The sequence below is a fragment of the Mya arenaria genome, chromosome 1, assembly GCF_026914265.1.
Source record: "Mya arenaria isolate MELC-2E11 chromosome 1, ASM2691426v1".
NCBI classification, from domain to species: domain Eukaryota; kingdom Metazoa; phylum Mollusca; class Bivalvia; order Myida; family Myidae; genus Mya; species Mya arenaria.
Genome location: NC_069122.1, coordinates 31,025,964 through 31,042,496, shown reverse-complemented (window position 1 = coordinate 31,042,496; position 16,533 = coordinate 31,025,964). Strand labels below are relative to the sequence as shown.

Here is a 16,533-nt window from a genome sequence, read left to right as displayed (position 1 = left end):
AACCTGGGGTTTTCGAAACATTATTAAAAAGAACAATTGGCCATGAGTTTTTGTACACTACTCTAGTCCAAGATTACCCTGCCGACAACATGCATCATTGGGCCTTATACAATTATAAGAGTCCAGATTCGGCCAAAGGTTTTGGACATGGAAATCTTGCTGATGGAAGGCACAACTTGGGTCATTTTATAAATGGTGCATGGCCCAAAAAACACATGGTGCAGACTTTTACATACCTAATGCAAAGTGTGTTATATGTGGCGAATTATAGAGATAATAATCAAAGAAAACATGTCTTTTTCATGTATTTATATAATTATATCATACACAAAATAACATAATCTAAGTGATTACAAATTTCTAGTAATATCATGATAATACTTTCATCGATATTAACAATGTTACCATGGCAATGACAATAAAATGCAATACAATATGCAACACAACTAGTGGATAAAAAACTACTTAACAAAAATAAAGGCATTAAAATAAATACTTTAATTACAAACATGATCGCCCCCATTTTGAAACTTCATTATACATTCAGCGGTTAAATGAGAAAACAGCGTGTGTATAAATAAACTTATAATTAAAGGATATACACTTTCATTTTATTTTATAACAGGACTAAGCTAAGCTCACTATTTTTGTTTTTCAATAATGTGCATTATATTTACTTCTTTTGAGTACTGTTATACTATGAATTGTCAATTACAATAAACCATTTTTCATGCATCAAATTCCAATTAAAGTATGCGTATGCATTTTGGCTAACTATTTTAAGCTACTTAAGTCTGTTATGCTTGAGAAGTTTCGAGAAATTGGGACTAGCTAGGCATTAAAAAATCTACTCAATTAATGGAATTTAAAAACCACTCAAATTACAAAGTATAAGCATTAAAAATCTACTTAAATTACAAAAGTATAGACAGTCATTTTAGAATTACCTTCTAAAAGTTAAGAGCATGTGTAATAATACTTATGTTGTTATGGTAATGTCTTAACACAACTAAACACAAACACTTGTTGCTTTGAGCAAGACTTGCGATCAATTTATGTTTCTCGGACAGACTTTAAACAAATAACAAATATACATATTTACCAAAAATTGTTAACATACAACATCTATGTACAATGTTCTAATTATACAACGTTGTACAAATTATGATATTCCAAGACAGGGTAAAAACCAGAGATCAAAACTTCAACTGTTTGTAAAATAACTCTGGAAAACTGTACCTCAGAATACCATAATGCTTCAAAATTCATTCATATTTTCTATGACATCAAAATGTATCTGTATTTAATTCATTATTCATCAATACCTTTTGAAACATTTCAATTTCGTGACCTTTCTTTTTTCTATTTAAACTAACGGTTTACATGTTACTATAAACGTTCCAAATGAACTTAACAATTTTCAGAATATGATAATAACATTAATGCATAAAACATCTTTGTGCCAAACATCAATCGACTCAAATTTGAATAAAATTAAGTTAACCCCTTAAGTCTAGCGTAGAAATGACTGATACTATTAAACCCCGTGCATATTCGGGCCTTTCCCCTCGACTGACCACACACCACATCACATAAAACACTTCAATAACACGCAAAAACTTTACTTTTGTGATGAACATTATGTTGAGACATTCCAAAGATTCAGAAATAGCAGGGAAAAATCCCACAAAGATGGCAAAACAAAATTCGCTGACTTCACTGACTTTTCCCTGACTAAATTCAATTTTCCCTGACCAATTCACGTGCTCAAAACCACACATACAGGTCATATATGAGCATGAAATGTACTTAAGATATTGGCCTCCTTCCTTCCCCATAGCCAACCCTTACCTCCTTGTACTATTTCAATAAATTTTATGTTTATTCTTTATTTTTTCTTTATTTTTTGTAATCTCCCTCTTTATCCTAAGTAAATGTAGTATCTTAAAAATTATGACATAGATTCAATTAGTATTGTAAAAAAAATTCAGCCAATGAAATGTTTGTATCTACTGGTAGTATAATACAAGACAAACAATCAAATTAAGAAAACAGATCCCCTGCCCTTAACTTTTTTTTCTCTGTATGTTTTTTTAGATGGATTCAACACAAAACTTGTACAAATAATAATCATAGAAATTCTCCTTAAAGGTCATTTCAGTAAAAGCTATTAAATACTGATACTAATACTTAGGAATGAATTAAGAGAATCATAAACATACAAATCTAGCTCATACATGACATTACAATGCTCTTATATTAGCAGTTAAGTGTTATATGCATAGAAACTGCTCACAAATTTAAAAACACCCTGTGATATAAAATAAAGTGCATGAGCTAATACCAAAAGAACTTTTACACAAGCATATACAGCAATATAAAGCTATTGATTAATAAGGTACAAAATGTGTGTATATTTTAATAATGAACATTCATAAAAAATGGAAGAAACTGCCTTAGCCTTTTGTCACTAAATGAGAGTAGTTGTTCGACCAATGCCCCTTCATCATAAAATTCCCTGACTTTTGCCAAAAATCTTTTTTCCCTGACCAATTTCAAAATTCCCTGACTTTTCCCTGACTAAATTCAATTTTCCCTGACCAATTCACATGCTAAAAACCACACATACAGGTCATATATGAGCATGAAATGTACTTAAGATATTGGCCTCCTTCCTTCCCCATAGCCAACCCTTACCTCCTTGTACTATTTCAATAAATTTTATGTTTATTCTTTTTTTTTCTTTCTTTTTTGTAATCTCCCTCTTCATCCTAAGTATTATCTAAAAAAATATCACAGTTTCAATAAGTATTGTATAAAAATCTAGCCAATGAAATGTTTTTGTATCTACTGGTAGTATAAAACAAGACAATCAAATAAGAAAACAAATCCCCTGCCCTTCATTGTATTTTTTTCCCTGTATGATTTTTAAATGGATTCGACACAAAACTTGTACAAATAATAATCATAGAAATTCTCCTTAAATGGTCATTTCAGTAAAAGCTATTAAATACTGATATTAATACTTAGGAATGAATTAGGAGAATCATAAACATACAAATCAAGCTCATACATGACATAACAATGCTCTAATATTAGCATTTAAGTGTTATATGCATAGAAACTGCTCACAAATTAAAAAAAACATCCTGTGATATAAAAATAAAGTGCATGAGCTAATACCACAAGTACTTTTACACAAGCATATACAGCAATATAAAGCTATTGATTAATAAGGTACAAAATGTGCGTATATATTTATAATGACAACAATAATACAAAATGGAAGAAACTGCCTTATCGGTCAATAAATGAGAGTAGTTGTACGACCAATGCCCCTTCATTATAAAATTCCCTACTTTTGCCAAAAAATCTTTTTTCCCTGACCAATTTCAAAATTCCATGACATGACCCTGACCTTGAAAAAAAAACCTTTCCCAATTTACTTTTTCCTGACCGTGGGAACCCTGATACAATTAACAGTTTTATTCTGGTATTTATTTTATGTATTTATTTCACTGATAAACCTCTATCAACTACAGGAAAGCTTATAATAAACTGTGTTCTTTTCTTACATACCTATTTTACCAAGATACAAAATTATAGTAAGTAATAATTATGATAAAGAAAACAAACTGAAATATTATCATGATAAAACTAAATATACATCTAAATATATAGTTCATGTTTTGTTTTGACATTGCAGTTCAGCCTTCTTATAAACCAGATCAAACATTTGACTTCAAATTGATGATTCAGGCAGACATTAAAAGTTAACAAAAATAAGTTTAAAGGGGCTGTACTCCATAATGATGAAATTGCGAAAAAAAAATGAAAATTGTCAAAACCGGACTTAAACTTGTTATCGATGTGAACAATGCATTAAAACTTACTAATTGAAGTACCTCATAGTTTACAAATAATTTATTTTTCGCAGTTTTTTAGTATTTTTCCATTAAAAAAGATTATAGGGTATGTCTACCTAGTAGAATTCATTCCTTATGCATGATTGGCTAGTCGATGTCATCATGTGATATTACCAAATTAGGTATACAGCTAAAATATTCCAATCATTAGGGTAAGTCTTCGTAGCACAGTGGATACAACACTGGACTGCATTTTGATAAAGAAAAATACAATTATGATATCAAAGAGTAAAACACTTTATTAAATAATTGTCCTGAGATTTGTTACAGAAAAAAACTTTTTTTAGTGCCAATCTGGTGTACAGTCCCTTTAAAGTGACAATCTTATTAAAATTCAATTTAAACACATGAATAACATATGCAATTATTAGTAATTAAACTTCTACTTTATACTACATAATGCATATATATGGAAGATATAAATTACTAATAACATAATTATAACCATGTATTAATAGCTTATAAAGGAAAAATATTAAATTACTGGTGGGTGCTAAAAGATTGTGATCTACTATCCAATCATAATGTATAAATCGTGTTTTCTACATTTCCAAAAACTTTAACTGTGTATCCTTCAAAAAGAAATTTTGTTTTTGACATGTTTTTGTCCTTTATGGTTACCACTGGTATAGAAAAACATTTGTATTAATTGTGGTACATCTTATTTGGGAGTAAGAGAGCATCTTTAAAGTAAAGCTATCAAGGGAATTTTGTAAAAGTTCACAGGCGAATAATACAATGAATGTCAATTGTTGATTACAATAAACAACCTTCAATAGAGAACATATATTATAGTTGAAAACATATTTCACCCTACCATACATCAGTTGTATGACAGACATATCAAAAGAAATTGTAGAAGAAAAAGGTTACAATGTGTTCATTGCTTTGGTTGAGATGGTCCAGGGTAAGCTTTGTCTTTATTAATGTCAATTCTGAAGTATTTCCTTATCTTCTCATGTGAATATCACTGTTGTTCAAGATCCATGCCCTAGGTGCAGATACGCATGGGAGTTCAGGTGAGACAACTCCTCCAATTTTCAGCAACGAAGCATAGTCAAGTAGTTGTACTCCGCAGCATCTGATTCAGCGATCTCTCTGCACTGCACAAATCTGGGTCCATCTGCTGAAATTATGGATTGATAAAATATATTTAAAACCGAAAAAATCTACAAATTAATAACAAAAACTAGTGTTCAGTATACAGTAATTTCATGTTTATTTGGGTTACAGTCAAAACTGCTGTCCCAAGGTTAAGGGGGTGACATCTGAACTGTTGTCTGAAGCAAATAGGCTGAATGTCATCCCGTACACCATACTACCATGAAATAAGTCTAATTACTTCGTTAAAAGTTTATCGAAACAAAAAAGGAGATAACTTGTTTTACAAGCTGATCAAAATCTTATTAAAAAAAGTGTTACAAAAAACATAAATGAGATGCTGTTTTAAAATAAGATTTGGAAGGTCCAATGACGTCTTAGGGCAAGAGGAAAATGGCTCATACTGTTGATTTAGGAAGAGTCAAATTCAAGACAAATTGATAATTTTTGTGTAAAACAGCAAAATACCGGTATTACTTATTTGTATTTATATACTGGCCAGGTTCCAGTAATAAAACAAAAATCATGGAAGAATTTTTGACCAGGTAGGGAATGACTTGACTAGTTATAATAAAATGATGTTAAAGATGTTAGAGTATATTCATTTAAACATTTTTGGGAAATTGAAAATCTAATATTGAATGCTAATAAATGTAAGCTTAAAGAAATGGTGATATGACATATTTTATGTTATCATACCTTCAAGTACAAAATGGTGTTACTTCGAGATGTTTTTCAATAGCTAGAAAAACAGTGGTAGGTAGTGTTTCCAATGGAAGAGCTGGACTGGTTTTCAGGCATCAGCTACAAGTTGGTCACTCCTTGATGAGCTGGTCACAGTCGCAGCTGCTTCTTCTATCATCTCAGCATTTGATTTTCCATCTGAAATCATAGGAGGGTTTGCTTATTTTGTTCATTTTAAGAATTAAACTAACACAAAAATTACTAAAAACACAGTTAAGGTTCTTGCTACATATCTACATAATTCCTCTGGCAACATGTCAACAAAATTGTATTCAAATAATTTCAACAGTATTTAAGTTATGGCCAAGGTTAGTTTTCTACATGACACTATATAAAAAACAATAACAACACCAAGGCTAAAACAAAAGTAAATACTTTTAAAATTCTTAAGCAAAAGTCTTTCAGGGAATTATTCAGTAAGTATTACTATTAACCTACAATGGACTGAAGTGCCCCAGGGTAGATCCTGCTTGCATTTGGAACTTCTCGGCCATTTTCAATCGAAAATGATAAACCTTGATGTTTGCCAGTACATTTGTAGAAGTAGTTCGGCCAGTACATCTGTAGAAGTAGTTCAGCCAGTACATCTGTAGAAGTAGTTCAGCCAGTACATCTGTAGAAGTAGTTCAGCCAGTACATCTGTAGAAGTAGTTCGGCCAGTACATCTGTAGAAGTAGTTTGGCCAGTACATCTGTAGAAGTAGTTCGGCCAGTACATCTGTAGAAGTAGTTCGGCCAGTACATCTGTAGAAGTAGTTCTGCCAGTACATCTGTAGAAGTAGTTTGGCCAGTACATCTGTAGAAGTAGTTTGGCCAGTACATCTGTAGAAGTAGTTCGGCCAGTACATCTGTAGAAGTAGTTCGGCCAGTACATCTGTAGAAGTAGTTCAGCCAGTACATCTGTAGAAGTAGTTCAGCCAGTACATCTGTAGAAGTAGTTCAGCCAGTACATCTGTAGAAGTAGTTCAGCCAGTACATCTGTAGAAGTAGTTCAGCCAGTACATCTGTAGAAGTAGTTCAGCCAGTACATCTGTAGAAGTAGTTTTGCCAGTACATCTGTAGAAGTAGTTCGGCCAGTACATCTGTAGAAGTAGTTCGGCCAGTACATCTGTAGAAGTGGTTTGTTAACAATTTATATAATAGTTTAAATGAATTGTAGTGTTTTTAAATGTGTATTTTGTATATCTACGTTTAAATTGATTGAAGTGCATTATTACATAAAAATTATGATTCCCATAAGAAACGTTATAAAATTTACCTGCTAAATTGAAAATTTAAATTACTGGGCAATCTTATTGCAGCGTAGTTAAATGTAAAGATATCTGACCTTGTAAACCATCCATAAACATCTGAGGTTGTTTTCGATGGAAAATGGCCAAGGAGCTCCCAATGGTTATCCTAGATATCTCAATCCGCATATGTTGTCCTACAACAGATACATGTGCATGTAATTTTAAAAAATGTTAATCAAATGTTACAACATTAACATAATGATGTTGACCTATATGGTACTGTACTGTGAAAAAAAATGTTAGTCAGTTAACATTATGACATTCATCTATTGAACTGTACTGTGTAGCAAATGATAAATTAATTTCTTGACTCATTTCTGCCAGTCTCTTATAGATACAAATGTTTTGAATTTACCAGTATTTGCCAGGGTGACTTATCTGTGCATTTATTTACAGCATAGAACTAGTAGAATTAACTTTTGGATACATGTATGCAATTTAGATGAAGGAATGCTCAATTTAAACCTGTCATTCTTCTCCAAAGGTCCAAAGAGAAGATACCAAAGAATGATATGATTTTTTTTTGCTGGCATAATGATCGAAACAATCTTTCATGGTACTTGAAGTAGTAACGCACCAAGCTCACAACTGTCTATGCTCCCTTCCCTGGCACCTCTGTCACATCCAACAAATAAAACACCTGCTGTCCTGTAACATTTAATATACATCTGTATTTCATCCATGTTAAGATTTTGTCAAAAGAACTGAATGATTTCAACATAAAACACGTGTTTTTTTCCAATTCCCTATAACACGGTAGTCTAGTGCGCATCCACAAATCCACCCCTGCAATACTATGGGAAATAAGTAGGACACATATAGTCCTATTTAACCTCTTTTATAACGAAAATTATTGTAACTTCTATTTTAAAGATACTTTAAAGGCATGAAATTAAACACAATACTATGTTAGTTGCTTTATCTGTGGCATCACTTCTCGTTGTTTGTGTAAAGACACATTGCACTCAACTATGGTCTCGTGGGATATGGACTTTACGAGAGCAACTTGAAATGTTACAACCCCACAGACCAACCGGCTGACATAATATTCGCCATGTATACATGTATTTCATCTCATTTTAAGAACAACAGGCAGTAAGTAAAAAAAATGACACAAAGTAAATGAAATAGTCGGAAAAAACGACGATTTACACAGTTGAATAATACATGAACTCAGTTTTTAAGATCTACAATATACCTGAGCCTTATGCAAATTCTCCGAAGGCAGCCAATTTCCAGGCAGCACATTTCTCCGGAGTTTTGAAAAATGTTGGACCAGTCTGCTTGGCATGATGGGGGAAGAAGAGCTGCTGGGTCAAGTCCCCAACTGTAGTGGAGTGAGTGGAATTTATAAAATGCATTATGCATTAAACAATTACATATTCCATATTTACAGACAACAGAATGCATTCTGATATTCTTCAAAAAAAATCAGTCTATTAGGCAACGGTTGAGGTCAGGCATAAAACATAACACAGAAAACGGTAGACCATCATCATCATCATCATCATCAGACATTGCCACATAATGGTGTACCGTAGTTTCAAAGAGATACTGTTACAGACCTAAAAATCAAATCTTACTAGGTGAGTTGTCCATCAGTCTGAATCCTTCTCTCGGATAAGCTGGTCCACATCCCGCTCCTCCATCTTTTTCCTCAAATTTTCACAAGCTCGTAGCGTAGATGACTCCCGGTTGTATTGCTGTGCGAAAAACATTTGTATGATTGGTATGGTGAGTGGTATAATCTTTAATGCAATGGAACATATTTACTGAACGGTGCCATGTCCGCAACAAAATATCAAAATGATTGTAATTCACACGCTTGACGACAAGAGATTTCCATCAATTTGGGTAAATACTTTTGAAAATCTGAAGCAAACAATTTTAATGGAAATATTATGTTAGTATCATCATTAATCTACTTTTCCATAGACTGAAGAGCTAATGTCCATCAGCCTGGATCCACCTCTTGGATGACCTTGTCCAAATCCCGCTGGACAGTAAATTGCAAATGTTGGACGATTATAAATTTTTTGAAAAATTATAAGATGAAATATTCAGATTGTAAAAAATTGTACTTTAATACTTTAATACATATTTTATAAAAAACATTCACATTTACATTTGTAAAATATCAAGTATACAATCTGAAACTGTAAGAATAAAATATTTGAGAAATACAAATGTGGTCTTACACATCATCCACCACCAACATGAAATGGTTATATACAAACAGTTAGAAAACAAAAGGTCGTGATTTTGTTTACATAATAACCCAAGCATAATATGCAAACAAAAACACGACCTTTAAAAACAACACCCACCACCGCAACAAGACATGATTATAAATAAACAACAGTTGGAAAACAAAAGGTCGTGTTTTTCTTTACATAATAACCCAAGCATAATATGCAAACAAAAACACGACCTTTAAAAACAACACCCACCACCAACAAGACATGATTATAAACAAACAACAGTTGGAAAACAAAAGGTCGTGTTTTTGTTTACATAATAACCCAAGCATAATATGCAAACAAAAACACGACCTTTAAAAACAACACCCACCACCAACAAGACATGATTATAAACAAACAACAGTTGGAAAACAAAAGGTTGTGTTCTTGTTTCCATAATAACCCAAGAATATTATGAAAACAAAAACAAAACCATGTACATATTGTTTAAATAAAGACAAGATATGCTTAAAAGCAAAAAAATACTAAACAACAACACACCCGCAAAGGCACATTCTGTAAACATAACAATACATGGTTAAAAGGGAACAACACAAAGCAATAAAACCCTTGACCAGGCACATTCTGTAAACATAACAATACATGGTTAAAAGAGAAAAAAACAAAACGATAAAACCCTGGATCAGGCACATTCTGTAAACATAACAATACATGGTTAAAAGAGAACAACACTAAAGAATAAAACCCTGGTCCAGGCACATTCTGTAAACATTACAATATATGGTTAACAGGGAACAACACTAAACAAAAAAAACCTGGCCCAGGCATATTCTGTAAACATTACAATACATGGTTAAAAGGGAATAACATTAAGTAACAACACCCCGGCCCAGGCATATATTTTTAAACATAACAATACATGGTTAAAAGAGAATAACACTAAACATTAAAACCCCTGACAAGGCACATTCTGTAAACATAACAATACATGGTAAAAAAGAGAACAACACTAAACAATAAAACCCTGGTCCAGGCACATTCTGTAAACATAACAATACATGGTTAAAAGAGAACAACACTAAACAATAAAACCCTGGTCCAGGCACTTTCTGTAAACATAACAATACATGGTTAAAAGAGAACAACACTAAACAATATAACCCTGGTCCAAGCCCATTCTGTAAACATAACAATACATGGTAAAAAGTGAATAACACTAAACAATAAAACCCTGATTCAGGCACATTCTGTTAACATAACAATACATGGTTAAAAGAGAACAACACTAAACACTAAAACCATGGTCCAGGCACATTCTGTAAACATTACAATACATGGTTAAAAGAGAACAACACTAAACAATAAAACCCTGGTCCAGGCACATTCTGTAAACATAACAATACATGGTTAAAAGGGAATAACATTAAGTAACAACACCCCGGCCCAGGCATATATTTTTAAACATAACAATACATGGTTAAAAGAGAACAACACTAAAGAATAAAACCCTGGTCCAGGCACATTCTGTAAACATTACAATACATGGTTAAAAGGGAACAACACTAAACAAAAAAAACTCTGGTCCAGGCACATTCTGTAAACATTACAATACATGGTTAAAAGGGAACAACACTAAACAAAAAAAAACCTGGCACAGGCATATTCTGTAAACATTACAATACATGGTTAAAAGGGAATAACATTAAGTAACAACACCCCGGCCCAGGTTTATATTTTTAAACATAACAATACATGGTTAAAAGAGAATAACACTAAACATTAAAACCCCTGACCAGGCACATTCTGTAAACATAACAATACATGGTTAAAAGAGAACAACACTAAACAATAAAACCCTGGTCAAGGCAAATTCTGTAAACATAACAATACATGGTTAAAAGAGAACAACACTAAACACTAAAACCCTGACCCAGGCACATTCTGTAAACATTACAATACATGGTAAAAAGTGAATAACACTTAGGAACAACACCCCAGACCAGGCACATTCTGTAAACATAACAATACATGGTTAAAAGAGAACAGCACTAAACAATTAAACCCTGTTCCAGGCACATTCTGTAAACATAACAATACATGGTTAAAGGAGAACAATACTAAACAATAAAACCCTGATCCAGGAACTTTCTGTAAACATAACAATACAAGGTTAAAAGAGAACAACAATAATTAATAAAACCCTGGTCCAGGCAAATTCTGTAAACATAACAATACATGGTTAAAAGAGAACAACACTAAATAATAAAACCCTGGTCCAGGCACTTTCTGTAAACATAACAATACATGGTTAAAAGAGAACAACACCAAACAATAAAATCCTGATCCAGGCACTTTCTGTAAACATAACAATACATGGTTAAAAGAGAACAACACTAAACAATAATACCCTGATCCAGGCACATTCTGTAAACATAACAATACATGGTTAAAAGAGAACAACACTAAACACTAAAACCCTGGCCCAGGCACATTCTGTAAACATAACAATACATGGTTAAAAGAGAACAACACTAAACACTAAAACCCTGGCCCAGGCACATTCTGTAAACATAACAATACATGGCTAAAAGAGAACAACACTAAACAATAAAACCCTGGCCCAGGCACAATCTGTAAACATAACAATACATGGTTAAAAGAGAACAACACTAAACAATAAAACCCTGGTCCAGGCACATTCTGTAAACATAACAATACATGGTTAAAAGGGAATAACATTAAGTAACAACACCCCGGCCCAGGCATATATTTTTAAACATAACAATACATGGTTAAAAGAGAACAACACTAAAGAATAAAACCCTGGTCCAGGCACATTCTGTAAACATTACAATACATGGTTAAAAGGGAACAACACTAAACAAAAAAAACTCTGGTCCAGGCACATTCTGTAAACATTACAATACATGGTTAAAAGGGAACAACACTAAACAAAAAAACCCTGGCACAGGCATATTCTGTAAACATTACAATACATGGTTAAAAGGGAATAACATTAAGTAACAACACCCTGGCCCAGGCATATATTTTTAAACATAACAATACATGGTTAAAAGAGAATAACACTAAACATTAAAACCCCTGACCAGGCACATTCTGTAAACATAACAATACATGGTTAAAAGAGAACAACACTAAACAATAAAACCCTGGTCAAGGCAAATTCTGTAAACATAACAATACATGGTTAAAAGAGAACAACACTAAACACTAAAACCCTGACCCAGGCACATTCTGTAAACATTACAATACATGGTAAAAAGTGAATAACACTTAGGAACAACACCCCAGACCAGGCACATTCTGTAAACATAACAATACATGGTTAAAAGTGAACAACACTAAACAATAAAACCCCTGACCAGGCACATTCTGTAAACATAACAATACATGGTTAAAAGAGAACAACACTAAACAATAAAACCCCTGACCAGGCACATTCTGTAAACATAACAATACATGGTTAAAGGAGAACAATACTAAACAATAAAACCCTGATCCAGGAACTTTCTGTAAACATAACAATACATGGTTAAAAGAGAACAACAATAATTAATAAAACCCTGGTCCAGGCACATTCTGTAAACATAACAATACATGGTTAAAAGAGAACAACACTAAATAATAAAACCCTGGTCCAGGCACTTTCTGTAAACATAACAATACATGGTTAAAAGAGAATAACACTAAACAATAAAACCCTGGCCCAGGCATATTCTGTAAACATAACAATACATGGTTAAAAGAGAACAACACCAAACAATAAAATCCTGATCCAGGCACTTTCTGTAAACATAACAATACATGGTTAAAAGAGAACAACACTAAACAATAATACCCTGATCCAGGCACATTCTGTAAACATAACAATACATGGTTAAAAGAGAACAACACTAAACACTAAAACCCTGGCCCAGGCACATTCTGTAAACATAACAATACATGGTTAAAAGAGAACAACACTAAACACTAAAACCCTGGCCCAGGCACATTCTGTAAACATAACAATACATGGTTAAAAGAAAACAACACTAAACACTAAAACCCTGGCCCAGGCACATTCTGTAAACATAACAATACATGGCTAAAAGAGAACAACACTAAACAATAAAACCCTGGCCCAGGCACAATCTGTAAACATAACAATACATGGTTAAAAGAGAACAACACTAAACAATAAAACCCTGGTCCAGGCACATACTGTAAACATAACAATACATGGTTAAAAGAGAACAACACTAAACACTAAAACCCTGGCCCAGGCACATTTTGTAAACATAACAATACATGGTTAAAAGAGAACAACACTAAACACTAAAACCCTGGCCCAGGCACATTCTGTAAACATAGCAATACATGGTTAAAAGAGAACAACACTAAACAATAAAACCCTGATTCAGGCACATTCTGTAAACATAACAATAAATGGTTAAAAGAGAACAACACTAAACACTAAAACCCTGGCCCAGGCACATTTTGTAAACATAACAATACATGGTTAAAAGAGAACAACACTAAACACTAAAACCCTGGCCTAGGCACATTCTGTAAACATAGCAATACATGGTTAAAAGAGAATTACACTAAACAATAAAACCCTGGCCCAGGCACATTCTGTAAACATAACAATACATGGTTAAAAGAGAACAACGCTAAACACTAAAACCCTGGTCCAGGCATATTCTGTAAACATAACAATACATGGTTAAAAGAGATCAACACTAAACAATAAAACCCTGATCCAGGCACTTTCTGTAAACATAATAATACATGGTTAAAAGAGAACAACACTATACTATAAAACCCTGGTCCAGGCACATTCTGTAAACATAACAATACATGGTTAAAAGGGAACAACATTAAACAATAATACCCTGGTCCAGGCACTTTCTGTAAACATAACAATACATGATAAAAAGAGAACAACACTAAACACTAATACCCTGATCCAGGCACTTTCTGTAAACAAAACAATACATGGCTATTAGAGAACAACACTAAACAATAATACCCTGATCCAGGCACATTCTGTAAACATAACAATACATGGTTAAAAGAGAATAACACTAAACAATAAAACCCTGGCCCAGGCATATTCTATAAACATAACAATACATGGTTAAAAGAGAATAACACTAAACAATAAAACCCTGGTCGAGGCACATTCTGTAAACATAACAATACATGGTTAAAAGAGAACAACACTAAACACTAAAACCCTGACCCAGGCACATTCTGTAAACATAACAATACAAGGTTAAAAGAGAACAACACTAAACACTAAAACCCTGGCCCAGGCACATTCTGTAAACATAACAATACATGGTTAAAAGAAAACAACACTAAACACTAAAACCCTGGCCCAGGCACATTCTGTAAACATAACAATACATGGCTAAAAGAGAAACACACTAAACAATAAAACCCTGGCCAAGGCACATTCTGTAAACATAACAATAAATGGTTAAAAGAGAACAACACTAAACAGTAAAACCCTGTTCCAGGCACATTCTGTAAACATAACAATACATGGTTAAAAGAGAACAGCACTAAACAATAACACCCTGGTCCAGGCACTTTCTGTAAACATAACAATACATGGTTAAAAGGGAATAACATTAAGTAACAACACCCCGGCCCAGGCATATATTTTTAAACATAACAATACATGGTTAAAAGAGAATAACACTAAACAATAAAACCCCTGACCAGGCACATTCTGTAAACATAACAATGCATGGTTAAAAGAGAATAACACTAAGGAACAGCACCCCAGCCCAGGCATATTCTGTAAAAATTACAATACATGGTTAAAAGAGAACAACACTAAATAATAAAACCCTGATTCAGGCACATTCTGTAAACATAACAATACATGGTTAAAAGAGAACAACACTAAACTATAAAACCCTGATCCAGGCACATTCTGTAAACATAAAAATACATGGTTAAAAGGGAACAACATTAAACAATAAAACCCTGGTCCAGGCACATTCAGTAAACATAACAATACATGGTAAAAAGAGAACAACACTAAATAATAAAACCCTGGTCCAGGCACTTTCTGTAAACATAACAATACATGGTTAAAAGAGAACAACACTAAACACTAGAACCCTGATCCAGGCACTTTCTGTAAACATAACAATACATGATAAAAAGAGAACAACACTAAACACTAATACCCTGATCCAGGCACTTTCTGTAAACATAACAATACATGGTTATTAGAGAACAACACTAAACAATAATACCCTGATCCAGGCACATTCTGTAAACATAACAATACATGGTTAAATGAGAATAACATTAAACAATAAAACCCTGGTCCAGGCACTTTCTGTAAACATAACAATACATGGTTAAAGGAGAATAACACTAAACAATAAAACCCTGGCCCAGGCATATTCTGTAAACATAACAATACATGGTTAAAAGAGAACAACACTAAACACTAAAACCCTGGCCCAGGCACATTCTGTAAACATAACAATACATGGTTAAAAGAGAACAACACTAAATAATAAAACCCTGGTCCAGGCACTTTCTGTAAACATAACAATACATGATAAATAGAGAACAACATTAAACAATAATACCCTGGTCCAGGCACTTTCTGTAAACATAACAATACATGATAAAAAGAGAACAACACTAAACACTAATACCCTGATCCAGGCACTTTCTGTAAACATAACAATACATGGTTATTAGAGAACAACACTAAACAATAATACCCTGATCCAGGCACATTCTGTAAACATAACAATACATGGTTAAAAGAGAATAACATTAAACAATAAAACCCTGGCCGAGGCACATTCTGTAAACATAACAATACATGGTTAAAAGAGAATAACACTAAACAATAAAACCCTGGCCCAGGCATATTCTGTAAACATAACAATACATGGTTAAAAGAGAACAACACTAAACACTAAAACCCTGGCCCAGGCATATTCTGTAAACATAACAATACATGGTTAAAAGAGAACAACACTAAACACTAAAACCCTGGCCCAGGCACATTCTGTAAACATAACAATACATGGTTAAAAGAGAACAACACTAAACACTAAAACCCTGGCCCAGGCACATTCTGTAAACATAAAAATACATGGTTAAAAGAGAACAACACTAAACACTAAAACCCTGGCCCAGGCACATTCTGCAAACATAACAATACATGGTTAAAAGAGAATAACATTAAACAATAAAACCCTGGCCGAGGCACATTCTGTAAACATAA

At 33.1% G+C, this 16,533-nt stretch overlaps 1 protein-coding gene across 2 annotated transcripts in view; it reads right to left on the bottom strand.

Annotated features, from left to right (window-relative positions):
• Window positions 1–301: 301 nt before the first annotated feature.
• The window catches only part of LOC128231111 (uncharacterized), a 32,453-nt gene continuing 16,221 nt past the window's right edge, over window positions 302–16,533 (bottom strand). Inside the window, exons 2-8 of one of the 2 annotated variants that reach the window (XR_008260293.1) lie at window positions 8,646–8,765; window positions 8,261–8,389; window positions 7,640–7,710; window positions 7,098–7,196; window positions 6,210–6,878; window positions 5,727–5,909; window positions 302–5,052 (exon numbers count right to left, since the gene is read on the bottom strand). Coding sequence is in view for 1 of the 2 variants with exons in the window: in XM_052943534.1 (XP_052799494.1) it covers window positions 6,736–6,878; window positions 7,098–7,196; window positions 7,640–7,710; window positions 8,261–8,389; window positions 8,646–8,698 (495 nt within the window). In the remaining variant the exon portion in view is untranslated. Of the gene's footprint in view, window positions 5,053–5,726; window positions 5,910–6,209; window positions 6,879–7,097; window positions 7,197–7,639; window positions 7,711–8,260; window positions 8,390–8,645; window positions 8,893–16,533 lie in introns of those variants that run through there. The other variant, XM_052943534.1, reaches the window with a different exon arrangement.